Source organism: Kwoniella mangroviensis, assembly GCF_000507465.2.
Source record: "Kwoniella mangroviensis CBS 8507 chromosome 1 map unlocalized Ctg01, whole genome shotgun sequence".
Taxonomy (NCBI): domain Eukaryota; kingdom Fungi; phylum Basidiomycota; class Tremellomycetes; order Tremellales; family Cryptococcaceae; genus Kwoniella; species Kwoniella mangrovensis.
In genome coordinates, this window is record NW_027062533.1 from 3,792,530 (window position 1) to 3,819,936 (window position 27,407).

At 44.3% G+C, this 27,407-nt stretch overlaps 11 protein-coding genes across 11 annotated transcripts; 3 read left to right on the forward strand and 8 right to left on the reverse strand.

Annotated features, from left to right (window-relative positions):
• Positions 1-290: 290 nt before the first annotated feature.
• I203_101406 (uncharacterized protein) lies at positions 291-1,665 on the reverse strand (the record flags this gene model as incomplete). The annotated part of the gene is made up of 6 exons (XM_019148735.1): positions 291-433; positions 525-685; positions 769-900; positions 1,059-1,319; positions 1,391-1,509; positions 1,564-1,665. 6 exons carry the CDS (start codon positions 1,663-1,665, stop codon positions 291-293), a joined length of 918 nt encoding a protein of 305 aa, XP_019001754.1.
• Positions 1,666-2,167: 502 nt separating this feature from the next.
• On the reverse strand, positions 2,168-3,070 carry I203_101407 (uncharacterized protein; the record flags this gene model as incomplete). The annotated part of the gene is made up of 4 exons (XM_065516876.1): positions 2,168-2,460; positions 2,574-2,729; positions 2,774-2,869; positions 2,968-3,070. The coding sequence occupies 4 exons, from the start codon at positions 3,068-3,070 to the stop codon at positions 2,168-2,170; spliced, it is 648 nt and encodes a 215-aa protein (XP_065373694.1).
• A 301-nt stretch (positions 3,071-3,371) lies between these two features.
• Positions 3,372-3,868, reverse strand: I203_101408 (uncharacterized protein; the record flags this gene model as incomplete). The annotated part of the gene is made up of 2 exons (XM_019148737.1): positions 3,372-3,594; positions 3,687-3,868. 2 exons carry the CDS (start codon positions 3,866-3,868, stop codon positions 3,372-3,374), a joined length of 405 nt encoding a protein of 134 aa, XP_019001756.1.
• A 959-nt stretch (positions 3,869-4,827) lies between these two features.
• On the forward strand, positions 4,828-7,161 carry I203_101409 (uncharacterized protein; the record flags this gene model as incomplete). Its single annotated transcript, XM_019148738.1, has 10 exons — positions 4,828-4,873; positions 4,956-5,017; positions 5,106-5,472; positions 5,589-5,846; positions 5,990-6,070; positions 6,166-6,536; positions 6,610-6,681; positions 6,780-6,854; positions 6,928-7,017; positions 7,099-7,161. 10 exons carry the CDS (start codon positions 4,828-4,830, stop codon positions 7,159-7,161), a joined length of 1,485 nt encoding a protein of 494 aa, XP_019001757.1.
• A 549-nt stretch (positions 7,162-7,710) lies between these two features.
• Positions 7,711-8,203, reverse strand: I203_101410 (uncharacterized protein; the record flags this gene model as incomplete). Its single annotated transcript, XM_019148739.1, has 2 exons — positions 7,711-7,822; positions 7,917-8,203. 2 exons carry the CDS (start codon positions 8,201-8,203, stop codon positions 7,711-7,713), a joined length of 399 nt encoding a protein of 132 aa, XP_019001758.1.
• Positions 8,204-8,868: 665 nt separating this feature from the next.
• Positions 8,869-12,467, forward strand: I203_101411 (uncharacterized protein; the record flags this gene model as incomplete). Its single annotated transcript, XM_019148740.1, has 14 exons — positions 8,869-8,977; positions 9,035-9,144; positions 9,215-9,532; positions 9,610-9,905; positions 9,967-10,288; positions 10,349-10,728; positions 10,787-10,927; positions 10,993-11,220; positions 11,288-11,553; positions 11,608-11,623; positions 11,704-11,919; positions 11,983-12,017; positions 12,077-12,171; positions 12,234-12,467. The coding sequence occupies 14 exons, from the start codon at positions 8,869-8,871 to the stop codon at positions 12,465-12,467; spliced, it is 2,766 nt and encodes a 921-aa protein (XP_019001759.1).
• Positions 12,468-12,677: 210 nt separating this feature from the next.
• On the reverse strand, positions 12,678-14,607 carry I203_101412 (uncharacterized protein; the record flags this gene model as incomplete). Its single annotated transcript, XM_019148741.1, has 7 exons — positions 12,678-12,847; positions 12,932-13,311; positions 13,387-13,470; positions 13,564-13,586; positions 13,699-13,874; positions 13,977-14,303; positions 14,400-14,607. 7 exons carry the CDS (start codon positions 14,605-14,607, stop codon positions 12,678-12,680), a joined length of 1,368 nt encoding a protein of 455 aa, XP_019001760.1.
• Positions 14,608-15,031: 424 nt separating this feature from the next.
• I203_101413 (uncharacterized protein) lies at positions 15,032-19,204 on the reverse strand (the record flags this gene model as incomplete). Its single annotated transcript, XM_065516877.1, has 13 exons — positions 15,032-15,635; positions 15,713-15,804; positions 15,888-16,010; positions 16,078-16,164; positions 16,228-16,349; positions 16,420-16,507; positions 16,603-16,965; positions 17,073-17,346; positions 17,408-17,551; positions 17,613-17,671; positions 17,743-18,605; positions 18,657-18,884; positions 18,973-19,204. The coding sequence occupies 13 exons, from the start codon at positions 19,202-19,204 to the stop codon at positions 15,032-15,034; spliced, it is 3,279 nt and encodes a 1,092-aa protein (XP_065373695.1).
• A 515-nt stretch (positions 19,205-19,719) lies between these two features.
• Positions 19,720-21,133, reverse strand: I203_101414 (uncharacterized protein; the record flags this gene model as incomplete). The annotated part of the gene is made up of 6 exons (XM_019148743.1): positions 19,720-19,774; positions 19,874-20,018; positions 20,099-20,315; positions 20,655-20,849; positions 20,918-20,947; positions 21,020-21,133. The coding sequence occupies 6 exons, from the start codon at positions 21,131-21,133 to the stop codon at positions 19,720-19,722; spliced, it is 756 nt and encodes a 251-aa protein (XP_019001762.1).
• A 474-nt stretch (positions 21,134-21,607) lies between these two features.
• Positions 21,608-23,664, forward strand: I203_101415 (uncharacterized protein; the record flags this gene model as incomplete). The annotated part of the gene is made up of 4 exons (XM_019148744.1): positions 21,608-22,018; positions 22,146-22,939; positions 23,058-23,400; positions 23,509-23,664. The coding sequence occupies 4 exons, from the start codon at positions 21,608-21,610 to the stop codon at positions 23,662-23,664; spliced, it is 1,704 nt and encodes a 567-aa protein (XP_019001763.1).
• A 250-nt stretch (positions 23,665-23,914) lies between these two features.
• I203_101416 (uncharacterized protein) lies at positions 23,915-26,200 on the reverse strand (the record flags this gene model as incomplete). Its single annotated transcript, XM_065516878.1, has 6 exons — positions 23,915-24,349; positions 24,442-25,635; positions 25,732-25,816; positions 25,879-25,965; positions 26,029-26,097; positions 26,160-26,200. 6 exons carry the CDS (start codon positions 26,198-26,200, stop codon positions 23,915-23,917), a joined length of 1,911 nt encoding a protein of 636 aa, XP_065373696.1.
• Between the last annotated feature and the right edge of the window lie 1,207 nt (positions 26,201-27,407).

Below are 27,407 nucleotides of genomic sequence, written 5' to 3' on the forward strand. Positions count from 1 at the left end.
TTTTGATGGAAAGGGAAGTGAAAGAAACGATCATGACTGTATCATTCAATTTAATCAAGAAATCCTGAACAACGATAAAGAGTAGGATGAAATTCGATGTATTATCTTAAGGAGAAAGCTCAGTGCATGTATGGTGTCGTATTATATATGATATCTCAGTAAGATCCATCTTTCGTTCTCCAACTACTACTGCTACTAACATGGGTATATCACTAAAAATAGCATGAGGATTGTTTCTCTAACAACGTACATCACAATCTCCATGCTTACTTACCATCACATATCTTCCACTACTCATGACAGACATGTTCTTGTATACAATCTCTATGTGCCCATCCATCCCCTTCCTTACCTCGAAACAGATCAGCCATAAACGAATTGACACTTTGTTCACCTTCAACTCCATATTCCCTCTCGTCAAGTTGAGCTAGACCTACATGACAACGAATATCAGGGTAACGTCAACACATCGATACAAAAGTTTTATGATGTATACATAATCTTCGAGTTACGATATCACTCACGTTCAAACGTTTTTCTGAGATTGGTAACAGTCAAATACCTAAATTCTAACATGACCTCACAAGTGACCCTAGCGATATTATCGAAAATCATCCTCTTGGGACCCGACTTGGAAGGATGAGATAGTGATATGGTAATGATATTATTCAGCAAAGCTTGTTCACTATTTCGCCCAAATCGTATCAGTCTCATTTATGGCTTCAGCTGTGGGAAAGCTGTTCAAGTGTAAAATAATTATGGACTCACAGCTTGACCAAACCGCTCCCAAATGCTTTTTCGTAGTTTATCGAAGTATCGTTCGAAGTATATGGCCAGATGGTGATCAATCCTTCGAGGTAATGGCGGATGGCTTGTTCGTGTTTACTATTCTTGCCTGCTCTGTTATCAATAGAGGAAAAGCTGACGTCAGCTCACAGGTACTCATCCTGCCTATCGTGTACATATAGCTAGGGGGATCTTTCTGTCCTCGGTACATACCCAATACAGCATATGACATGATTTCAGCGAGCAGGATAGGCGATAATAGAAGAACTTACACATTACCTTTACTTTTGCACACTTCACCCTCTGTCACACTTTCCTCCAATCCCTTCATCGTGCCCTTCCATCCCTCCTCCTTCTTCTTAAGCAATCTATCTAACAACGCCGAAGTCAAGGTAGATTTGGAGTAGAGGGAATGTTCGATAAATCGAATCATCTTGATTAATTCGCATTTGACATATTCCTTGTGAAACTGAATCGCTCGGATGTAATGGTGTTTAACCAATTTAGGATCTTCTAAAGCAGCTTGGAATGATCTACAGAGTCGGTCAAGGCATGAACGAGATCAGTCAAAGGTCAGATTCAACAGAGCGAGACCAACACGTACAGGACAACTTGCATCTTACATTCTTTCCCTCTCGTTACAACTTCCCCGTAGCTCATCTCTACATTCCACCCTTCCCAAATACTCTTATTGATTTCGTCCTGGGGAAGAGAAGGGTCATGCTAATGTAGAGATTCAATAGCATCTTCGCCACCTAGTAAAGCTTGAGGTAAGACAAGTGCAGGGTCGATGATTTTGGGCGAATGAGGCTCCTGCTGAAGGTTGTTGGAAGGAGAGCAGAATCGGGATAATTTGCCGTTGAAGAATAGTATGGGCATTGTCAATCTCGTGATCTGATTGAATAGATAAACGGCAGTAACGCGACGATGATAGTCGTCTTCTTAGGCTCACAGGTAAAGGTTGGGAAGTAGTGTATACCGTGTCGAATACGGAGAGAATGAACTATTGAGAGAAGAGAGTGTCAGTAAGTTAGGGATTGTTAGAGGTAGTATACAGCGAAGCTGAGTGGACAGGATTGATGTTCGGAGAAGGAAAGAAGACGTGATTGATGTGTACTGCATCGACTCAGTTGTGTGGTGTGCCCCATCCTTTATATGTTATACATACCATGTGCTTGATAATCAAAATCAAAGGATCGACTCAATGTTACTCTTGCAGTTCTACAGTTGTAGATAAGAGATAACATATCGTTTGATTAATAATCATTAAAACGTCAAACACTCTATCATACAAATCATGAACAGATAATCGCGTAAAATACGGTACACAATGTGGAAATATCATTATAACGCATCATATCATATTGTCCTGGTTCACAGCCTACTCTGAAACTCCCAAACTCAAACCATCCACGAACTCGAAGATCCTCTTATAAGCCTCTTTGGCGGTTTTATGGGAATTGATACCATGGGCCGTATCATTGATCACGACAGTCTGGAAATTGTTCACAGAGGGGAACATTACCTTGGTCGTATCCAATTGAGTGGCAGGGGGATCCAATGAGGTGATATAGCAATCTGCCGAACAAAATACACCATCTTTCTCACCGGTAATCACCAAGACAGGGTGGGTGTAGTTCTCTCTGTTGAGTGTGAAGGGGAATTCTACTGAGTCTGCAAATCATAAAACAAATGCAAAACAGAATATCAGGGTCAGTAGGTTGGAATTCAATCGAGTTGTGAAAGGCAAGCCAAATAGAAGGGAGGAAAGGAAATACTGTACGAACATTGTTGACCAAGTGGGAATTCTCCTTTCCCACTTGTAAATCTATCCAAAGCCTCCTGAGTGTAATTTGGATAATGGAAAAATTCAATTTGATCATTTGTCTGAGAAGGAGTTATCACATAATCATTTGGATGACCCGCAAACCTCTCAGGGTAGGCTACGGAGGCGATGGTAGATTGGAAGAAAATAGACCTAATGGACCTTCTGTAACGTTGTTTGAGAATCCAGTAAGGACGATGGCGTCGAATGTGGATGGTGAGAGGGCTGATACTCCCGTAAGTAATGCTGAACCGTATGCTAAAGTAGAACCCCATCCCACCACATATCATCAGCTTGGATGTCACGACATTTCAGCCCTGCTAGCTCAAGTATTGATATGGTTCTATCTGACGTACAATGTCCTATACCGATGATCGAATCGAATTTTCCAATATCAACCAAAGTTCCTTCTCTAAGTGCACTGGCGATAGATATGGATTGTTGGATCTCGAATGGCATCTGAACGGTATTCGTACCAACGGGGTGAGCTGAACGACCAACTCCTAGTCGATCGTATGACAGGGTGGATGAAGTACATACAGCACGTACAGATCAGCCAACGTTCCACATAAAATTTCATAGCTATTATCCACGTTGGAAGAAAAAAGTGAGACTGCAACTCACCCCATCCGTTCGCAGCAGCATTCTCAGCGAAGGAATAAGTCGTATAATCGTATAATCACCATCACCCGTAACGTAATCAATATCAATGCATCCTATCTTTACTGCGAGCTGTATCCTGAGAAGGAGTGTACACCACTTACTCCCCTTGGACATTCCAATAACCTGCATTCCCCACTAAGCCATGATGAGTTTGATAAACCCCTTTGACCAGTCCAGATTTAGGTCGACAATGTTCGAACCATAATTGATACGTCTCTTTCACCTCTAGTGTGGGTGCGGCGAAAATCTGGGATGGAAGGGTACTGCCCGCTGCAAAATATGAGATGATTGGTTCAGTCAGAGCCTGTTGGTTCTCTGCTCTATCCATCGTATGAATATGTCATGTCAGCCTTAGGTCAAAGATCTTAGCTTAGGGGGATGAAGTGAGAGGAAATAGAAGGGTGTGACTTACGGTCCACCTATAACGGACTTTAAATCGATATTCGAGTTGGTCTCTGCATAGACGTCGGCGTAGAAAGATCGACACTCTGCTTGTGGATCCGGGATGGCTTTGTTGTTTCGACCTTCAGTAGGAGTGACAATAACTCCCGTCGAAGAAGCAAGGGCAGTGAGAAATATGAGTTGAACGATCATGTTGAGTCAGTGCGAGTAACTGGAAATGGGATGATGATGATGAGATCGGTGAGTGAAATATGCATCTTTCCCCCTCTTTATGCATTCACAGCGGATCCGTCCTTCAACATACACATGATTACTAAGTGATGTGCTTCTTTGTTTCATGCGCCAAGAATGTCCCAACGTCATACACCGAGACCGAGTAGCCGGAGAGCAAACAAGGTCTGCAGTATGTGAGCGATTCCATGCGACATGCGGCATGCATCAGTGCTCGTCAGATGATGAATCATCCATGGTCATGATGTGACTTGCAATCAATCTGATAAAAATGATGATGTCTTGACAGCGTTTATATGGGTTTGTTCATGCTGTTGGGCTTATCAGCCATCTCGGATCACATGTGTGCCTTATCTACCATTCCGACGGATCGAGCGATCATGCACTGCAATTAGCGCAAAAGCTTAATTGGGTGAATTCACACTTGCTAGCTACGAAATTAGTGACAGCTGCGGACATGAGATTGATAGCAAGCAATCAGGTGAAATTGATCGATACAGTCACACCACACTCCCCTCTCATCGTCATCCTTCGACAGCTTCGACGAGTCTCACCTGTCACATCTTAGTTCTTACATCGTTCGCCAAGCCCATCAGACCAAACGTTGATCTTCCCTTGCCCTTGCCTTGAAAATCATCCTCCACTTTTTTACGCAATTCAACTTCACACCTTCTTACAGGTGACTTCCCTCCGTCTCGCGGACCCTACACCTCACTTGGTACTGCAATAGTCATCAACCCTCGTATCAATTACTATACCTACAGTGTACAGTGGACTCGGGTCAGGTATAGGAGATATTCCCACGTCGAGAAGAACGACCAGCGAGGAACGTTCAGACACCGACGAAAGGTGGAAGAAGTGACTATTCCGTGAAAGTGATCAGGTGGAACTTGACATAAGGTCACTGCATATAGGCCATAATGGAGGGACTGAGACGTCCGAGATCGGTGGTATGCCTGACTTTTGGTGAGTCTGGTCGCAGCTCGAAGGCTTTAAGTCGTGAAACTTAGTCTGTACTGATGAACGGCCCTTACAACATGTATCTTAGGTCTTTTACTTGGTCTGACTATAGTATCACTCCATCTCTCACCTACCGCCAGAGAATATGCAGTGAGTGGTCTTGATTTCGTACATGACGATTGATAGTTTCGACCTTCATGCACTGACCGACTTCCTTCTACTTTACACCAACGTACAGTCCGATAAACTACCTCCCTTATCAATCCCTAAGATATTCTCCAAACCCTCTTCACCCATTCCTCCCATCTCCCCCTCACCATTCTCACCTTCCATCCACTCGACGCCTATCGACACTTCTCTACAGTCCACTTCTCCCGACCCACGTATAAGCCAAACAAGGTACCTAGGGGGTGTACCAGGCCATCAAGTTTTTCAGAATTTATGGATCAAGAATCAGACTTTTTACGTGATGAATACTCGAAGAAAGACTATACCAGGTATGAGCAGGGTGGTCAGTGGGGATACACTCTGGGAGGTCGTGAGGGATCCTGAGGATCTGGAAATGAGAGGTGCGGAAGATGCTTTGGTCTTAGAGGGATCCACAAGTGAGTGTAAAACATCGAGGTATCCGATCATACCTCTTGATTTACTGCATCTCCCAATATCCCGTCTCCATGATCACATTGAAGAAAGGCTGATTTGATTTATTCACCATATCTAGTTTTCATAAATGACGGAGCCAAGACAGACATGTGGCATTACCTATCCTCCTACTACCCCTTTATTGCCGAGGTTTTCCTAGGATCCACAACGGCATTGGCATCCGTCCCTGCCCCGATGGAGTTGGTCGAACAGGTGAGACCAGGTATAGAAGTTCCGAAAGTGCCGAAGAGAGTGGTGATACCGTGGAAAGCTGCTGAAGGATGGAGGGATGAAGAAGGGATGAATGAGCTGGTATTGAAAGGTGTTTTTGGGGAAGGTGAGTGAGATCTACAAGTTTATAATCTTGATCGATGGGACAGGAGGAATAGGGCAGGATGTGGCCATGATGCAATGTCTGGCTTTTGGCTATTGAAATCGAGCATTGAAAGTTTGCTAATTCATCATTCTCAAACAACATAGCTAACCTCATCGAGCCGTATCACTGGAGTATGCTTAATGATGAATCGCAATCTCACCAAGGCTGGATTTTCCTCGAGCGAGGTGAGTCTGACTCGCTCATTTAAGGCCTATTATTGACATCGCTTTCGTACTCTCATGTATACCCTGACCCCTACTGACGCTTGATTTACCTATAGTCGTCATAGCAGACCGATGGGCTTCGCATCGACACAACCCCCTCTCAGATTCTCTCAATAAAATGGCAGCATCGATATTCTCGCGTCCACATCCACCATTCTTCTTCACACCTGTACGAGAAGCGTTCTTATCCCACTTATCAATCCCTTCACCGCCTAATCGCATAGATCCTCAGAGAGCGCTGAAAGGTCTACCGAAGATTGTGTATGTAGATAGACAGAATACTAATCGGAAGTTAAGCCCGGAAGGACATAAGGAATTGTCGGTGGTGTTAGGGGAGATCGAGTCGATTGGCAAAGCTACGGTGGGACATAAGAAGCTGGGTAAACTGAGCGGGAAGGAGAAGGTCGAGGCTGTACATGATGCTGATGTGAGTGTATCTGAGGACCATGGAGATAAGTTGTTGTGGTGGATGCTAACCTGATTATCCTACTATGTGCTAGATCCTTATTGGGGTACATGGTGATGGACTGACTAACCAGCTCTGGATGCCTGAAGGTGGAATAGTTATTGAAGTGAGTTCGATGACTTCTGGCTACTGCAACTTATTCACATTCTTCACATTTTATGTGATCGTAAACAATGCTGATCAATCTGGACTCCTATTATGTAGATATTCCCTCCCAACTCTTGGTTGCCCGAACATCAAATTGTATCTGATATACTGAACCACGAATACATACCGATCGTAAGTCATCCAACCCGTTCAGCTTGATCCAGTCTTCCATTCCATGTCACTGATCATCCCTCGGATTGTACAGTGGAATGACCGAGCGATATCAAGGGAAGAATGGGACACATTCCCGAGACAACATGGTGAACATCTCCTGAACAATGGAGAGGATGTACCTGTGAGCTTGTCTCCCTCCCCTTTTAAGGATTCAATTTCAGCTCGTTTGACAGTCATACTGATATGCGTCTTGGTGTTGTAGCTCGATGGAACATTTTTGAGATTATTACTTGAGGAGATAGTTCAGAGGATGACGGGCCCATGAAGGACCTGAATCACAAGCACAAATCCTTTTTCGGCCCGTAAATGTTGTACCACCACTGCCAACGCTTCATTTGGTATCAAGGTATCAAGGTGAAAGCAAATTGACAGGAAGAGGGAAGAATCAGTAGTAGCAGGACGATTTACAAGATTTCATTCCATTTCGGTTTTTGGTTTTTGGTTTTTGGTTTTTGGTGTTTTTGATTATGGTTCTTCTGTCATTATTCGAGATTACATATAACTGTATCATCATCATGCATTGAAACGAATAAGCATTTGATTAACATAAACATTCACATCATTGCTTAGTTCATAGACGGTAGTCTTGATACAACACGAAATGATACTATGATACAACGGATAGAATGGCTTCTTACGCAGATTGATAAGGATTGAGAGCAAGGTGAACATCGTAGTCTACATCAGGAGAAGTGGAGAATTACAAGTCATCAGCTGTGATAAACCATGCAATGCAATAAGGCAAATCAGAAGTCGATTTACCTGAGACGGGAGGTCGGATTGAATGAAGTAATCTCACCTTTTTACTGATTTCTCACTTGAACCAACCTCTCTTCCAACCGTATATCAAAAGACTAATACCAATTGCCAATACTCCGAATACGAGTAGGGGAGGTAACATGTATGAACCATAACACTTGATCTCGCTAAGAGTCCAATACAGTATATTGTCACATCAGCCGATATATCCATATCCAGGATTAGTTGGGCTGGTAAGTGATTCTGGAATGGGATGCTCACCTGATCAAACATTCTCTCGATAATTTGGGTAAACCAGGTTTTCTTTGACCTTCGCCTGCTGTCAGTGGACTACCGGAGAATGCCCGATGTTTGCCTTTCTTCGGAGAGGTAGATACGACGGTCTGATCGTCGTCGACTGTATCTGATGAGCCCAGTGCCGAGGTGGTAGATGAAGGAAAGGATATACGGGTGGTAGATAGACGGGAGGAGGAGGAATGGTTGATATGTGGTTTAGAGGTGGAGGAGTGGGTAGGCAGGAGGGGTTGTCGATCGGATGATGAGGACATGTTGACTGGGTCTGAGGGTTGGGTTGTGCAATGATACTCTCTGTCTGGGAGATGTGTTAGAGATATTGGACGGGTAATGAAGCTGGTTATCTATCCATCTTACTGTACAATACAGATCCAAGGTCGATCGTAAAACTGAGAGAGATGGGATGGTTAGTAACCGGTGACGTACAGTACATGGAGTAGCCGGTACAGAATGAGGACATCCTGGAGTTCTACATGACTTTTGCGGTCTGATCAATACATCAACAGTTGGACCACTTCGACTATCAGATCGCTATCCATGTACACTATCTATAAAAAAAAGCTGACGATGATCCCGTGCTGCAAGGATGGGAAGACTACTATGGAAAAGATCAGTATTGGAGTGCAATCAATATTGACATTCACGTTGAGCTAATGAGAGATGGTTAGTTATACTGTATCTCGTCAGCTCAACATCAAACTACTCGTGGTCAGTCTTGGTTGACGACCATCACAATATCGTGTATTTGTTTTTTGCTCCTTGATGACTGACAGCCGTACTGTAGTACTGAGTATATAAATAGTAATTAGCGTTACTGACGAACTCGACATCCTCTCTTTTCATTCATTCTATTTTTTCGACTTACTTCATCCTTCTGCATATCCTAAACTTGACGTACCCCTAGTGATCTATCCACAACATGTCTTCCAGCGATATAATTGAAATCGACGATTCAGATTCCGAGCTTGAATTGATCGATATGACCTCCAGATCAACTTCGACTTCCAGCTCGACTCGAAGATCAGGAGGTGAATTGATCTCGCTTAATTTCCTCGATGATTTGTGCTAATATATCCAATCCATAGACGATGATAACAAGAAACGGAAGAGAGAGTGTGTGATCGAGGTGATATCGTCCGACGATGACGAAGATAATGAAGAGATAAGGACTCAGTTGAAAGAATTATCCGTACAAGTCAGTCAAAAACCTCTCGTCAGCTTTGTTGAACCATTGCTGAGTGATCCCTTCATCTCATTATCACTAGGAAGAGTTAGTCGAGGCCAAAGAGAAACAGACGGAAACACTCAGGTCGTCACATAGAAACACACCTTCCAAGAGATATAGATCTCACATTTCGATTAATTCTTCAACCTGCCCGCCCGATCACATGCAGAGTCATCACCCCTTTCGATCTCAAAATGCAACTGGGTACCGACCACATCTCAAATCCCACTTGACATGGATAGTAGATACCACAGACAGCCCTGTTGAGAGACAAAGCACATACGATGTGGACGGGTTTGAAGAAAGATGCATCAAAATTTACAGGAAAGGTTTTATCCATGATGATGTGGAGTTCATTGTGAGTACTCGGTGGTGGAAGAAGAAGAAGCAGACGGGGATCAAGCCTATTGCCAATTGGCTGATACACGGTATCAGGTGGACAATGCTATCGTGCTGCCTCATCGTCCTCCCTTATATGCACTCATCCGATCTATTTTCACCCTCAAATTTGATGATGTATCTATCAAAGACAAACATTTCGCGCATGTTCATTATATCAAATCTCCCAATCCACACACAGACTCAAGCGGTCGGGATGGCGAGCTGTTCTTGAGAAATGCTCAATGTCAGGATATCTCCATAAAGCAGATATTGAAAGGACAGAAACTCGATTTCGAGCTCATAGGCGGGATCAAGGGAAAGAGAAGGGGCAGCTCCAAGTATTTTTGTCAGTGAGTACGCTTAACTCCTGATCAAGTTCAACATCATAGTAAATCTTGTTTCTTGCCGTAGATTTGTCGACCAGCCTTCCTTGTCAACTATACGCGAGCCTGTATTCCAAGATGGATTTGATCGTTGCGATTCCTGTGCGTCTCGACACCAAAAGCATAAATTCGATGACCCGCGAGTGCTTGGTGATACCTTACATTTCTGTGACGACGGATACCACATGCATGACTTCATCACCGTCGATCCTAAAATCCGAGGGCGACCATTCCTTATAGGTCAGATTCAAGGTTGGAGCAGAGTCAATGGCCAATTGATGGTCAGAATGAGAAGACTGAAGAGGTTCGGCGAAGTTATAGGTGCGAAGTACAATGGATTTGTATCAAACGTGAATTTCAGTGCCCTGTGAGTTTGAGCTGCTTCGCGAGACTGACAAGGCATCTCGTAGCGCCGTCTGGTCGTCACGGACAAATACGAGGAGCATCTGGTTCAGTCGATCATGGGTAAAGTCTATGTACTCCCCAAGGAAGAAGACGCACAATATCTTGATGGGCATAAAGCATTCTGGTGTTCTGAGGGAATCACTAATTCTCACGTTTCGAGTACTATCGCCGCTCTGCAACGACCTCTTCGAACCTGTTTGTCATGTCTCGAAGTCGAGAAGCAAAAACATCAAGACGTGGTGAATTGTATCAAAGCCTGTCGATTTACCGCGGCAGATTACTACTCTGGAGCGGGTGGTTTCATTTTACCGGGGCTGGATATTTTCGAATGGGTGTCTGCTACAGATGCAGATAAAGTGGCGTGCCAGACATTGCACTATCTGAAGTAGGTCATCCACACTGACAACATACACGTGCATCCTTTCGCTGACCAAGCTTTACAGACGGGAAGCTCCTCGTATGACTGTACACTATGGTAGAGTCCGCGAGATATATCAGTATACGACGAGTCGAAACTCTCCGACAGGTCCGAAGGCTTTCCCCTCGCCTGGCACCGTCTTTTTGATGACTGGTGGTCCGCCATGGTAGGTCTCGACCAACAGTCTATCGCACCATGACAGATCTGACACCATTTGTTCTTGTCCTGCAGTCAAGGTCATTCAAGGGTGAATCATGCGAACAATCTTTCCGCTGGTAAAAACCCCGACCCAAGGAACGATGAATTGTGGATTATGTTAGCGGAAGTCTTCCGTCTACGACCCTATGTGGTCATTATTGAGAATGTTTCTGCTTTCAAAGATGATAAGGGCGGAGATGCGGGTATGCAAGGAGAACATAATTATGGAAGAGCGGCGATGAAGGAATTGTCTCAGAATGGGTAAGTCATCGCAACGCATCTTCCAGGTCTTGCGTAATCACTGATGAGTTGCTGTGCATGCTCATAGATATTCATGTCGCTTGGGGATCGTCGATTCTAGAGGTTACGGTACTCCCCAAAATCGATTGCGAACATTCATTCAAGGTGTTAGAATGGGATTATCATTACCTGAATTCCCAACACCTAGTCATGCCAATCCCAAGACTACAGCCACTGTCTTCAAAACAGATAAAGCTGAATCTCTGAAGCCTTTCTACCTTGGTCAACGAGCTACACCTGGTACTGGCCTTCACCCTGCGGTGACCATCAGGGATGCTGTGTCCGACTTTCCTGGTGAGGTCATGTAATCTCCATATTCGAGATTGTTCGCTAATATCCCTTGTATAGCTTTCGAATACTTGCCGTGAGTGTCTAGACCCGGCTTTATCCGTTCACATCGTGAGCATACAAGAGGGGAAAAGCTGAGATGGCCTTGATTGTCAGTCCACCAGGTATTCCGAGGATCCCTCGTCGACCTCAGATTCCAGTCTTCGAGGGCGGAAGGGATGGTCAACAAGGGAATCGTACTAGAGTCGGTTTCGCTCACCAGATACCTTATGCCTCGACCCCATCGAATGACTATCAGAAAGAGAAGAGGGGAGAGGCCACATCCGTTCATGACCATCATACATCTTACGTCACAGATGGGGCCAAGAAGATGTGAGTTATCAATGTTCTATAGTAGTCGAAGAGTACATTGCTGACATAACGATCATGTTTCAGCATATTCGCCTCGGCCAGAGAAGCGAAGCCTCAAGGTGTGTTTTCCATTGCTCTTCATCACTCAAACATTGACCTTGGCTAATGGTCTCAATAGGCTGCGATCGAAGAGCCATCGGATCTGAAGGATTCTCTACCCTTCTCACCAATTCTTCTCCCGGCCAAAAGGGTACCGCTGTGATCCACTTTTCGGTGAGTGTTGGATTTGCCCGATTGAAAGATTGCTGACTGATTCACTTTGTTTTTGTATTTAGCAAGATCGCAAGTTCACGATAGCTGAGAGAAAGAGAGCGATGGGTTGGCCCGATTGGCATCGATTAGCTGGTTCACCCTTAGATCAGGACAGGCAGACAGGAAATGGTGTCTGCTTTGAGTCGGTTCAAGCGATCTATTTGGAATTGGTGAAGGAGATTATCTTACCTTGGTGGATCGAAGCCGGTAGAGCTACTGAAGACGTTTTTGGGAAGTTCAAAATCGATCATCCGTGAAAACATTCATGCGGTTATTGAACAATATTCATAATCTTACTATCTCGATCTGTATAATTTCGTATATATGACATCCAACATGGTCTGTTTAAGTCGGTATATTACAAACAACAATCATGGAGGATCTATATAATCTATAATATCATCTATTCCCATCATCTAGACCGTAGCTTCCTTTCCAGTTCCCTGGATTCCATACAAGTTTTGAATTCATGCTTTCTCCTGCTGTTCGTTCGCTATGCGGTTGTCTTCAGGATTGTTCGAATTCCGAGGGGAATCCTTGACGTCCGCAGCGGGAGGATCTTGGAAATATGTATCAGGCTTCTCATTCCACTTCTTGAAGAAATAGACCAGAATCTGGGCTACGGCAACTTGTTGACCTAGCAATGCGGAACACAACATTCAGCTATCCTTTAATTGAGATATGATTGTGATCCACGGAAAGGCAGGAAATATAAACTCACCTTGATATAATACTAAAGGAATCGATAAAATTGCTTTCTGCTGTTCCGGGAATCCACCGTACAAAATACTCAACGTGGGAGCACCAACCACCATTCCTTTTGCGACTGCACAAAAGCATATCGCAGTAGATTCTCTTTTGTTGAACCTGAATGATTGTATATTCACAAGCCTTCTCCCAGAATTCCGCTTAGAGGATATTCCGGTATTGATATGTACGTTTGATGGTGAAGATGGATGAGAGAAAGGTAATCGAGTGAGGAAAACGCAAAGTAAAGTGAATACTCCGTATAAACCCAGATTGAGGAACACAAGGAATATTATAGATGATGTTGAGACTGCTTCGAATGCTTGGGCTTTGAATTGAGTAGAGAAAACGGACCTGCAATTGTTGTAGGTACAGTTTTACTGTCAGTCCACAAAGTGATGTCAATAGAGACTAGGGAGTTTGACTCACCATATGAGTAAGAGGAGGAAGAAAGTTGATATTTTGGCTAATCTAAATTTGGTCGATACCCATTGAGTCCGTTTCGGGAATACGCTGATTGTCGCGATAGCACCTTATCAGCAATCAATCATTTCTGAGAGTTTGAGGATCTACAACTCAATGATGGATGGTCATGACTTGACTTACTTTTGGATGACCTGACCAACGAACTAACATTACAATATCTCCATCAGCTCACAGATCGCGTACATATTTCGATATATTATATCGAATATGATTCTGTTATCTGGTTTGGTTATTTAATACCCCTGTCAGACTCACTAGTGGAACGAATATAGCCAGACCTATTTCTTTGGCCAACTGCCTGTAAATCTCTTTCAACCCATCCGCTGTCGATCCCCCACCATCTTTAGCAATGGGTTTACCGAACGACCAAGTATCCGAAGAGAAGAATAAAGAACATAATAAAGGAGTGATGAATGTACCCAGTAAGTTTCCTATCAATATTCATATGCATATCCCGATCAGTATACTCTTCTCACGGATGGATGGAAAAAATTGGATGGATGGAATGTAGTGAGAGGATATGTTGGACGTACCAATACAAACTTCAATCGTTGCACTTTCGGTACTACCTCCAGCCGATCTCGTCATAGTGATATTCGAAGCAACCGTCGTAGGCATGACTCCCATAACTACCAATCCGGCCAACACGTATTTATCTATATTCCCATGTGAGGCATTCACAATATTCACAATTGCAAATACGACAGCGGGGAAGAAGAGGAAGCTGAACAGCTGAGTGAAGAGATGTAGTTTCCAATTACGCAGTTGGACATATAAGGATTTGGTAGAGAGGGTTAAACCTGTGATGAGGAATATAATGGCGATAGCGCCGTATTTAATAGAATATTCAGAACGGATGACTGATCGAAGATCATATGTATGTCAGCATCGACACCCAGCTGGCTCAATTTTTATCTCGTAATGAGGAATTTGTAGCTTAACAGCTCAGTACTCACCACCTCCATCTGCAGCTACGTTTGGGAACCTCCATGCTAGCACTATCGATACTCCTATCCCAATAAGAAACCAGTTATCTAATAGAAATCCTAAAATCTTGAATGGGTGAAACCACTTCTTCTTTCCGTGTGGATTCTTCTGTTGATCATCGGAGTCATATTTCCCTTCCGTCAGAGGTAGAGGTGGATTCGGATGATGTGTAGTCATTGTATCGAGTCGATGTCATAGGGAGATATGTGAAGAAGGCTCGGTAAAACGCTTTACACAGGATACTGTCAATCGGGATTCCGGTTGTTTACAACCATTCGTCCATGCCTTTCATTGATGCTGATGGAGTGTATGTAACAATGAAAAGATCCTATACCTTGTAGTTAATGGATGTATGTTATAAATTGCACGAAAGATAAAAATGCTGAAGGAAGAGATGACATCTCATGACGAAAAAAGTCGAGATCTGTTTTATCGAGTGAATCTCGGATTTGACCGGCCTACCCTACCCCGAACCAAACAAGCGCTCCTCGGCAATTGAGCAACGCTCGCAATTCCAAGACATCATGATGAATGCATTATGCGTTACTCTACTCATACGTTATGATACACGTTAGTCCTCTTTCTAGTCTATTTACAAGGTTCATTTACCAGGTGGTAGTGGTGGGGATGAAGGTGGGGGCAGTTCTGATACGTCGTTATCTTTCTCAGGCAGTTCAGGCGAAAGCGTTTCTTTGGCAGGTATCGCTGGAGCTTGTTCTTCTTCCTTATCTCCTTTCTCCGGTAGTGGTGGTACTTCCGAAGCATTCCCTGTCGGTTGATTAGACTCAAGCTGGTTGTCAGGGAGTTCCTTCGTTTCTTCCGCTGCGATGGTCCCGGTCCCTTCATCAATCGCATCTTCCTTCTTTTCACCCAAGGCGCCTTGCCCCCCCTTCACTTCCACCTCGTCAGATTTCGTCTCACCCTCCTTCCCGAGGTTTTCAGCAGGTTCAGTCAGACCTTCACCATCCTCATCCACTTCAACATCATCTGCTCCATTCTGATCCTGCTCATCTGCTACTCCCTCACCGCCGGTCGATGCACCTTTCTGAGATCCGCTCCTCCTCAGGAACCCACTCATGGCCTGTCCAATAGGTTTCCGCGGCGTAGGTTTCTCTTTAATCAAATTCTCCAACTTGCTCACTTCTTTGCCTGATTCAGATAATGGAGTCAGACGGATCGAGATTAACGCTACGTCTTGTAACATCCTATTATTCCCATAGCACACATATCAATCAGTCGACTATCACAATTGACCACACGAGAGAACAAAAGATACACTCACCTCTTCTTAGCTTCTTCACTCTTGAACTCAATCTTTCCGTACTCTTCACTTAGACGATGTACGATTGCACCGATGACTTCTGACATTACGGCCTAGACACGTGAACGTACATTAGCGACCTGTCTCCCCGATATTTAAAGGAAAATAAGTTCATCCAAGGTGCAAAAGTGCTCACATCTACTGTAGTGGCAGCGAGATACTTCGACAACACCTTATGTAAAGTAGCAGTCTCTTTCACCAACATCTCTGCATAAGGTCTTGGACCATCTTTGGACGGTGTAGCTTCCCAATCGATTTCCTAAAGTCAAGTCATCGACGGTCAGCTTGCGAATCGATGGAAGTACGGGTATCGAAAAAAAGCTTACTCGTAATGATCCGACATGTACGGCCAATCGATCAGACATGATAGCTACCAATTTAGCGTGAATCTCGTTCTGATGTTCTTGATAATCCTACACAATGCAAGACGTATGAGCTCGTTGATGTCCAGGGCCAAAGTTTGCAGGATAGCTCACTCTTTTAAGCTTATCAAATTCGGTCAACATGACTGCCTGTTTAGGACTGAGGTGTCTTCTGACAAATTCGCGTATGTAAGGTATCAGAGATATGATGATGGACAGCGACTGAGAGGCGAGAGCTGAGATGGATGTGTTACTTCAGCTGATGCTCCTATCGTCGGTCCTGTCAGCTAATCGTATACGACATACCTAGATGTTTGGCTGTGATATTTTTCAACCCTGCAGATCTCATCGCACCAGCACCTAGAACCACCTGACAGGTACGGGAGTTGAATGACTATCAAATGTCAAGAGAGTAATAATTGTCACTATAAGACATTCAACTCTTTCAAATATATGCTCGGATGGGTCTACCGCAGGTTCTACACTCACCTTTAGGAACTCAATGATCCTAGACATCACATCGGTAACCACCAATTCCAGATTGATGACGATCTTCAAATAGTCTCCTAGCAATACCAGGCTTTCCGAAGTAGCTTTAACGACAAAATAACTCTTATCTTCGATATCAATCTGTTTCTTGGTCGATACCTCGCCCGCTCCTCCATTCTCTGTGGGTTGCGATGGTGGAGGAATTGTACATTCCTGGGGATCAGATACGGCCGACTGAATGAGGAGATTAACGACATGTTGGACATTTGGCAATACATCGATCTGAGTCCATTGTTCTTCTTCAACCAGCTTGGCGGATTTGGTCAATCGCACGGAATGGTATGTAACGAGGAATGATCGCGCCTAAGAATGTGAATCAGCATCAATGAAAGTCGAAGACACAGTGGGAAGTTCGAGAAAAGTCGAACTTAGATCGCAAGGGATATGGGATAATGTAATGAGACACTCACCTGCGAAGCTGTGACACCTCTCAATCCCACGATCATCTTCCCAGCGATCTTCTCAGTATTCAATATAAACTCCCAATTCTTCCTGAAGATCTCTACGAACTCTTCCAATCCCAACAAAGCGTGTTGTTCGGCCCTCACAGCTAAGATCTTGCACGCACGTGTATGAGCAAGTTCGCATCCTGATACTATCGCATTGTTCAAGTCCGGTATAGTAGGTTCGGCGGGTGGCGTAGAGGATGAAGGGGATTGCGATATTGATAATTTGGGTAATGATCTATTGATGATCATTGCAGTCAGCTCAAATTCTTATCTAGGTCTTTCATATAGTGACTGACATGATAGATTCCAGTAGCCTTTTGATCTCTTCGCCGACTTCCTGCGAAAGCTTTATCCTAGATATTAAAGATCCGTACATCTGCGTTGAGAGAAGGAGGAAGGATGAATGGTCCATCGACTGTAATGATTGTGCCAGACTCGCGCTGCGGGATGCGAAATGTATCAGCTGTCTTGTCTGGAAAGGACGAAATTGGCTAAGCTTACCCTCTAGCTTCAGGTGGCTTATCGCTGCCCTCTTCTTCCTGCTGTCCAACTGGTAGATGCTATAAAAGCTCATTGTCAATACCCCATCGCATCGTCTGTCGATATCGCCTCCTGGCCAGACTGCACTTACATCCCTTGAACCCTCTCGTATACTGATAGTAACCGCATCTCTCCATACGTTATCCACCAAATCCACTTTCCCGCATCTCACCAAACCAGTCAATATAGGTTCGACAGTAGTTCCAAATGCCGACTTATCCAATCCTTCTCCAGCCTCTTTGGAAAGTATCGACGAAAGATAAGCCGACAAGGCATTTTCCAACTGGGTTGCTATCCTGCTCGTCAAGTCATTTATCGTTGTAGGTAAGGTCGACAAGGCAGGTAAGCTTGATAATGCCAATATCTCCTTCTCCTTCTCTTCCTGTTCTTCCTGTTGAGAGGAAGGATTGAATTTATTCCACCATTTAACAATATCTTCCAAATAACTTAAACTTCCCGACCAATCTTCTTCATCAACCAATCTTTTCAACACCCCCACTTCCTCGTTCAATTCACTTATATACCCTAAGTTTTTATCTATAATCTTCAGATTATGTAGACCATCCTGCTTTTGAATAACCTGCAGACCCTTGTGTGCTTGCTTCTCATTTATGTCCTTTAAGGAATCTTGCAGCTGTTTGATGTTGTCGAGACAAGAGTTGGATTCTGAACTTAAATCTTGTAAATTGGTTAAAGCAGAGAAGAACGAATTGGATTTTTTGGATATCTCCAGTATCAGATGACGTTCTAAGATATCTAAGTATGTTGAGAGGGTATCCTGTAATCCCTCATTGACATTATCCGGTAAACTATCTCCCAAACTTAAGTTGATATTTGAAGGAGAGGAAGAAGTGGAGGAAGATGATATTAGGTCAGACCATGTCGAGGGATTTGAGAGGTTGAACTGCGGATCAAAGAACATTGACGGTATACCGTCCAAACTAGGTAGATCACCTGCAGATATATTGAGATCATTAGGGTTATTTGATGTGGGATCGAATTCACCCAGGGAAGGCGATTTGATTATTTCTGGATTTGATGATGATGCGGATGATTGGGAGGCGATGAAAGCGTCGTATAGTGGTGTGATAGATTGCAAGTATGGATCGTAGTGGGAAGGGGGCGGAGGTTTCTGCAGGATTGGAGGAGTGAATGGCAAAGGTGGTAGAGGTTTACGAGTGGACCGTAAGGGGTCGGCTTTCTTTGTAGGATGGTTGAGAACTGTCGATATGGCTATGGGATCGCATTCAAGTGCAGTGGTTTAATTAGCGATTCTTGGTGACTTAGTGTTTTGACAGTTAGGATGAAACAGACGACCCACCGTTAAAACCCCTCTTTTCAACTCCATCTTCGCTCCTGGCATTGACATCCAATTTCCAGCTGACAAGATTCAACGCTCTCCCATCTACTTTTCCTATATCATAAGATGGTTCACCGAATGACGTATCAAGGATGGAAGGTGCAGTGCCATCTAGGTCAGATAGGAACGACTCGGAGGGTGGAGGGGGTGAAGATGGGGTAGGTGTAGGAACAGAGGTGGGAGGTTGAGACATCTTGGCGGTGGACTGAAGGGTGAACACCCTTTAGTCTTATCGAGAGTTGGCAGCGGAGTCAGTCCCGAAGGACACTGTGGTAAGATCGCATACAGGTTTTGTTGATTGAATATCAAGTCGTCGATGTCGAAGTATGATGCTGTCAATTGTATCTCTGTAATCACGCGCAGTGAGCTGGTGAGATTGAAGCGTGAACAGCTCATGTCAATGTCAACGAGGTGATCGATGAGCCGGACCACGAGTGGACCACGTGTAGCAGCCAATCTGTGCCAATCTGTTTTACAGACACTTGGATGCTGCTTATCCCATTTCTGTACATAAGATCAAGCAAAAATGTGCTTGTGGTAGATGAGAGCGTCAAACACACTGGATCACCAAAGCATAAGTATCATAAATGGTCGACTTAGGTTGGGCGACGACCCAAGGATGGATGAAGTGAGCACTAATCAAACTGGTATATGATGCATCCCAATCCTCACAGCTCTATATCAAGTCTAGAATACATGTTTTACGATTTATTGGAATTCAGGTAGACAGAACTCTCCTGGACCGTAAGGTTTCGTTGTGAGGCTAGGTGAGCATTGGACAATATCAGCTTGTTGATCAGGCTATTCGAACGTATTCCAAACGAAAAGGTTTGCCGATAAGTGTACAAGAGAATTTACTCACGAGGTGAGACCAGCAGAGTTCTCGGAAGTTTGTCTATTTGATTGAGGACCAGGTTTTGGTTTTTCGCCTTTTGCCAAAGTATCCAGGATCTTGATGGTTGTTTCAGGTGTAAGATCTTCGTAGAATTCATCACCGATCTGCATCACTACGATCGTAGGCAAGAGAATCAGCATGGATCGCAATATGAAACTGACTGTTAAATGAGATTAGAAGAGGGAAACTCACTTGGAGCGTTGGAACAAGCACCCAGACATTCAACTTCGATCAAAGTGAATTTCCCATCCTTCGTAGTTTGACCAGGGTGGATACCAAGATGAGATTCGATAGTCTCTAGAATTTTGGTTGATCCACATCCACCCAGTTGACATGGAGTCGTAGTACAGAGCTGAACGAAGTTGGGAGCGACGGGTTCACGGTTGTACATGGTATAGAAAGTTGCGACCTGGTGAATTGGAGGAAAATTAGTACTTCTGGTAGATATATGTGAGATCAATTCTTGGTAGGTTCTGGATATAGGCGTTATCCAATATCCTGCTATAAAGCGCCCACTCAGAAATGCCTCTCATCACATCCCACGACTACCTCATATTCTGATCAACATTCTACTAGCATACACTTTGGACACCTTAAACACTCAACCGCTATTTAATCCCCCTTCTTAATGCAGGAACGCATTGTTCTGATTCTCTTCTATTATCCCATTGATGTCTTTGCACAAGCCTGGCCATAGTCTCACAAATAGCGGACACAAGACCAGAGTTGATCGCAACAAATCACTCACCTCGTAAACCCTCATCTTAGGCATATCCAACAACCTAGCCACCTCATTCATCACGCTGATACTTGTCCATCCCTTATTTTGTCTTTGACCCAAATCCAATAATGGCATACAAGCTCCCTTCTTGTATTGAGGTGGGTATCGGGCGATGATCTCGTTGGCTGTTTTCAGGTTTTCAGGTGTGAATTCGAATTTTATCTACAATGACCATCAACATTTAGCCCCTCATGAGTCAAAACAAGGGAAAGAGGAGATGAGCAACGTACAGATGGGTTGTTGTAGTCTGTATCTCGGTGCTATATATCCATGGCATCATAGTCATCAATATCGTCGACATGTCTCAGTAAGAAAGGATGATCAATACTCACCACGAATAGTGATTCTGACCTTCTTGAGCTGGAAGATGTGAAACCCCTTCTACCTGTTCTAGAGACGACTGCTCGGGTGGATGCGATGGCTGACCTGGCGAATGGCAATGACATGGTGGATGATGCTATGGGTGAAGGGAGACGAGGTATAAGAGCAATGACGAGATATGGTATATGACTCTGTGTATTGGCTAGTTGGCTCTTGTTCGATGCTCACGATGAGTAGTATCTTACAAGGAGGGGTATCGTCAATACGACCTATATAATTGGACGTTTATTATCTGCGGTATCATTTTATTCCATTTTATCCGACCACCCTAGGGCAGTCGGCGGTCGCCGCATCGATATGGCCTGTGGAGTCCCACAAGTATAACGGCAAAAAGTCGAGAACCAGTCAAGGTAGATAGATGCATGACCATCGACATCGGATCAGTACAGTTCCCGTATGATTTGCTGCTTATCATCCTCATCGACAATCAGATAAGCAGCTAAGCAGCAGATCACCACTGGGCACAACAAGGAATAGACATCTTCCATACATTTCTTGGCGCTGAAATACCTTTCAGTGCATATTATCATCATCTCGTCATGTCATCCTCAACCTTCCGCCGTCTCACTTCTCGATCTTTCCCACTCCTCACCGCATCCGCCCTATCATTTACCCTCTACACCGTCCACACCCACTATTCACCCCTACTCGCAGAAGCAGCCGATCCTCTCTCGTCTCCGATAATTAAAAAGCAGAAATCGATCTCAGCTGTACCTCCACCATTCTCAACATATGGATGGGGAAGTAACAAGAACTTGACTTTGTTCCCGGATAATCAGGTGGCAAATGTGAAGAAGCCAGTACCCCTCACACAGCTCGGTACGACGCCTCTCAGAGATCTAGTGCTGTCTGAAGAGTACGGAGCGTGTGTGGATGCAAGGGGAGATCTGTGGATGTGGGGAAAGGGGTATGACGAGTCTGGTGAATTGGGTAGATCGCTAAAAGGCAAGGTGAGTGAGAACCCTCAAGCTTTTCTGAATCAGCCATAGTACTTTTAGGTGGCCTGGTCGAACACAGAATCTTCACCTTCATTCTGCATAATCTTCAGACTGCTAATTCGGTCGTGTGTCCATCTAGTCCCTCAAATCACTTGCACCAGCTACATCAAAACTGTACGCTCTATCCAAAAACGGTCACCTTTACGCCATCCCATCTTCCAAATCACTGCAATGCGACCGTCAAGACAAGTCCACCCAATCATGGTGGTCCTACCTCTTCTCTACCGATCCCGGTGTGGACTTTGTCGAGCTCAGCGCATCAGGTGGGGGACTGGGATGGGGTGAGAGATGGGTGGATGTCTCTGTCGGTCGTAATCATCTCTTGGCGGTGACGAACAAGGGTCGTACATTTTCATTGGCATTGAACGAAAAGGCAAACTCGCATAGACAACTAGGTACCAAGCAGGAATTCGAGCAACCTTCGATCGTCCAAACGATTCTAGGTGTTGAATTCCCTTCTTCCAGGGATATACGATTCCAAACCACCCTACAGGAAATACCATCACTCAAGGGAATCAAAATCCAACAAGTAGCTAGTTCCGAAAGGACAAGTTTTGTCCGAACAGATAGTGGACATGTGTTAGGCTTCGGTGCGAATGAAAATGGTCAAATTGGGCTGGGATCAAGTTCATCGGTTGATATCATTCCTGTACCGGTTGAGGTGGTTTTAGCCAAATGTTATCCCTCAGGAACCAAGATACAATGCACGGATGTGAAAGCTGGCGGATTGACGACCTTCTTCACCATCAAGAGGTTCTTCCCTGGTAGACAAGGTCATTTTATTGATGTACTGGGTTGTGGAAGTGGGATTAGTGGAGCGTTGGGAACGGGTATGTATACTAGTGCGACTGGTATGCCTGTCAGGGTCAAAACGTGAGTGGTACGATACACCTTTTCATATCACATATTCCTCGAAAGTACCAGTCTGTGCTTTGACCAAACTCATTGGGCTAAGATCATGTCTGATGCTAATTAATGGTTTGACGTACAGAATAAGCGGTCTTCAAGAGTACTCCGAAAAAGCTCAAACATTCTTACCCATCGGAATACACAATCTTTCCATATCACCGTCATCTAACACCCACGTATACGCCACGCTAGACACAGTGACGCTGGCCGATGCGAAAGGAGTGCAAGAAGGGAAATACGGTAAAGACGTGATGGCGTGGGGCGCGAATGTGGATTATCAAATCGGGAATGGTAAACGGTCGTCCACAGCTATACCGCAACATCTACCTCCTCTCGGTGGTAAGCCTTCTACAGCACCCAGTGGTGGATTGATCGATGCGCTAAGTGGAGAACCGAAAGAGGAAGAATCGTTAAGTTCTGGTACTGTAAGTGAGATTTTCATATCTTCCCGAATCTCTTTCTTTCTTTGAATGCATTCGATACGTAGACAGAGGATCCTTGCTAATTGATTGTTCGTATTTTGATGTCAATAGCAATCACCAATGCCCCATTCTCGATTACAATTACATATCAAAAAGGCTAACGCCTACGATCTTAACGGTAATTTGATCAAGAGGAAGGTCAAGTGCGAAGAAACGATGGTAGCTGGATATAACGCTTCGGTTATGTATAACAAGATAATCGAGTAGGTTATGCGATTCTACTTTCATCCTTCCGTATTCTCAGTTTGATTCCCGATAAAAATTATACGGAAATACCGGATATACATGTTACACAGTATGTAGTACATAGTAACAGTGGTCAGGTATCAAAAGCCAGAAGCAGAGCGGAGAGTAGTATGATATATGCTAAATGCTAGGTATATAATATGATAACAACGAAACCACTTATAATATGAATTTGTACAACAGTGCTCATTTTGACGATCTAATCGTGAAATCATAGATTGGATTCTCGATCTACTAATTGTATACCATGTCTGTCTTCCAAGAACCTCTCTACCTCACTCTCATCCCACTGTCTGTCTTCCAGCTCATCATTACCCCATTGACCAGTGGGAGGTAAATCCGTGAACACTTTTCTAGCATTATTGACTAATTCCATGAACCTCTCTCTACCTATCGAGTCGTCTTCCAACTTTGCTAATACTTTCGGTTCATTCTCCAAGATCTTCTCAATTGATCCATGGGCTTTGATATGCTTCAGTGCATTTACGGGACCAACATTTGGTATACGTGGTGAAGCGTCTGTTCCAAGTAAGATCAAAAAATCTAGATATGACGCAGGGGAAAGACCAGTGAGGGATCGGAGTTTGGTACCCGATATGAGGGAAAGGGATGAGTTGATTGGAGAGAGATTTTTAAGAAGTGGACCCTGTTTCAAAGAGAGAGAAAATCAGCACATGTCAGATCTATGCCATTTTAATACTGTACTGTATGTTACGGTTAGAATGCGACCAGACTCGCCTCATAAGCCAGAACATCACTATCTTCGGTACCTACATAATCCACCAAACCGCTCTTCGCCAAAGCAGAAGCCAATCCCTCAGCTTCATAAGGTATCTTCGCTTCTAGTACAGGTACACCCATAATCTTCAATAACTCTTTACAATCCTCGTGATCGCCTGCTGAGGGGATATCTAAAGCTCTTTCATAAATACTTCTAGTCATTGGTAATTGTTCGATCAACCGATCTAACCTAGCCATGGGATCAAGTTTGATCTCTTCTTCTTTAACCTCAAGTTCAGGTGTAGGAGGAGGAGTAGGGCATACCTGTTCTTCCTGAGATTGAGGCGCTGACTCTTTGAAAGGAGGTAAAGGTGGACTAGACAACATCTGAGTGATGATCTCCCCTTCTTCGATTGTCAAAGCCTGTTGTCTAGGAGATTCACCGACATTACTAGCGGGTAATAATTCCTCCAATACCGAGTCTAACTCTTCAACTTTCTCTTCTCTATCTGTCAAGTCCTTTTGACCAGTTGGTGATTTGGAAGGTATCCATTCTCTCAGATCTTCCTCCATTTCTACAATCTCCCCATTCAAACTCAAGTCAATATCCTCACTATCTAGCTTGGAGCCGCCCTGACCCTTTCTTTGCGATTCTCTGTATTCTTGAATGAGAGGTGCTAAATTATCAATCATTGAGACGACTCGATCGATCACTTGACTGTCTGCTTCGGATAGTGTGGAGGATAGCTGAGAGGCTTTAGTGGGTGAGGTGATACCTTCGGGCAGGGGTGGGATGGGTGGAGGTAAGGCTGTAGAGTCAACTTCGGGTGATACTGTGTCTTGAATAGGTGGGCTGGGGATATGCTCGATAGGTGAAGGAATATCTGCAACAAAAGGAGAGGTGTATGGGGCAGCAGGAGGGATATTCTCGATAGGTAGAGAGGGAGAGGATGATTCGATTGAATAAGGTGATGTAGGAGGTGTGTCATACATTCCAGGTTCATCCCAGCCGATCGAGTGTTCTTCCTCTTTCGGTCTGTGGAAGGCGAATCGTGTAGTCACAAAAAGACCTCTGATTATATCTTTTTCTTCTTCTGTCATTGCTTGAAATTCCGTTAGTACCTCCTTGAATTGATCCAGTCGAGATGCACGATCGAGCTCGTGGTTCCGGCGGGCCAGATGATTCGCTCGAGCTGTCAGACGTTTGACGGTCTATCAGATCAAGACGAATTAGCGCGGCGTAGTGCAGGAATCATCTTTCAATACTTTGATCGAGCTGGTCTGTATTCGAGTGATTGTACGACATACCTCTGGAGCTTTCCATTCCCTTGGTCCTCTTTCATCCCAGATCGCTATTGGCTTTACCCCGTATGCACTCATCTCCGAAATCAAGCTGCATCGAGCCAAGCCAAGAGAATCAGCTCGATGTTCCGATCTGTGAGACTAATCACTCACTTGTACCAACCTATTATCTCCCCTTTCCCTTTGAACGGTCCATCCCTCGAAGCGAAATGATATCGATTTGTCATGAGCGTCGCATCGCTAAGTATAGATGAACATCAGCTATCACTTCTCCTTAGAATCTCTATGCTCTTGTATGCTCACATGGCCACCTTTTTCCCCTTAAATTCGGGTGATGCCCATCGATTTGGGAAATGGGTGATGGCTTTTGGGCTAATTAGGTCTGGAGTGAGCTGTTTTTTCGCTGAAGGACCACGAATGGATAGACAGCTCACTGAGTCTTCTTCACCCACTGGACCAGATCCTTGACTCCCATCTTACGTGGGTGACTGTTCTCGACTTCAGCTGAACATGGCAGCTCAACGAAGATGATTCCATCGAGCTTGAGTGCTACAATAATCGTAAGAATGCTGACTGAAATGGTCTATGACTGGTTGTTTGTGGAGACCCCGCAAGTCACGAAAAACCCCGAAGCGCGCGCCAGTCAAATGGTCCGCAGTTACGTAAGCTCCGCGTTCTCAAAGTGGCACACTCCCTTCTTCCCCTTGTTTTCAGCACATCTCTTGAACAAGACGTTAAAATGATAATTCGAAAGAAGGGGTGGGTAGCCCACAGTCAGGGGGATCAACAGAACGCAAAAAGAGGGCCTTGTCCCGGGATTGAACCGAGGACCACCTCAAATCCGAAAGGCCGATTCAAAGTCGGAAACCGATCCCAAATGAGGCATGCTACCACTGCACCAACAAAGCAAGCCATGAAAATTTGGTTGGGAAAGTCTCTTCATATATTGACTGTTTTGCGCTTTGAAACAGCCTGCTTCGTACTATATTGTCTCTTTGATGTGCTGGTGCATGTTGGAGTAAGAAGATTTCGTTGATCGTTCAAAGCAAATGTATACCAAACTTCGATCGCCTATCAGATTCAGTCTTTTAACCATCTTCTGTATATCTAATCTTACATATCCTATCGGACCGACCTGATCTGAAGTGGCGTCCATCCCCTTACTGCCATCGTTGTATCTCACGAAGCTTTGAAGGCTGCAGGATCAGGTAATGCCGCTCAATTATCAAGAGACGCTTCAAGCCTGGACCGAAAATAGCCAGTTCCGTCCGTGGTGTTCTCAAAAACTACTTCTCACACCTATCGCTTTTTGATGTGATCTCTGGACACCAGGGAATTCTTTCACATTTCGAGTATAAGATTGTCTGAAACCGACTGATCGGACGTTGTCATTTTGGATAATGATCTGTCAACCATCGATGTCATGCTGCTCGACACCATGTAGATGAAGTTGTTTGAAGCGCTTCGTAAATCTTCGATTTACGTATAGGCAAAATAATTTAGGCAGTCAGCCGACATTTCATGTATCGACATATTATGTATTCTACGTTCTTTGTTTTGACCGAGAAGATAGACACACTAGGTACAGTAACAAGCCTCGAGTTAAGTGGCACCCCTGCATTATCCAGAAGTATAGCAAGGTACCTATCTTTCTGACCAGAAATGTAAAGCCCATGACACCT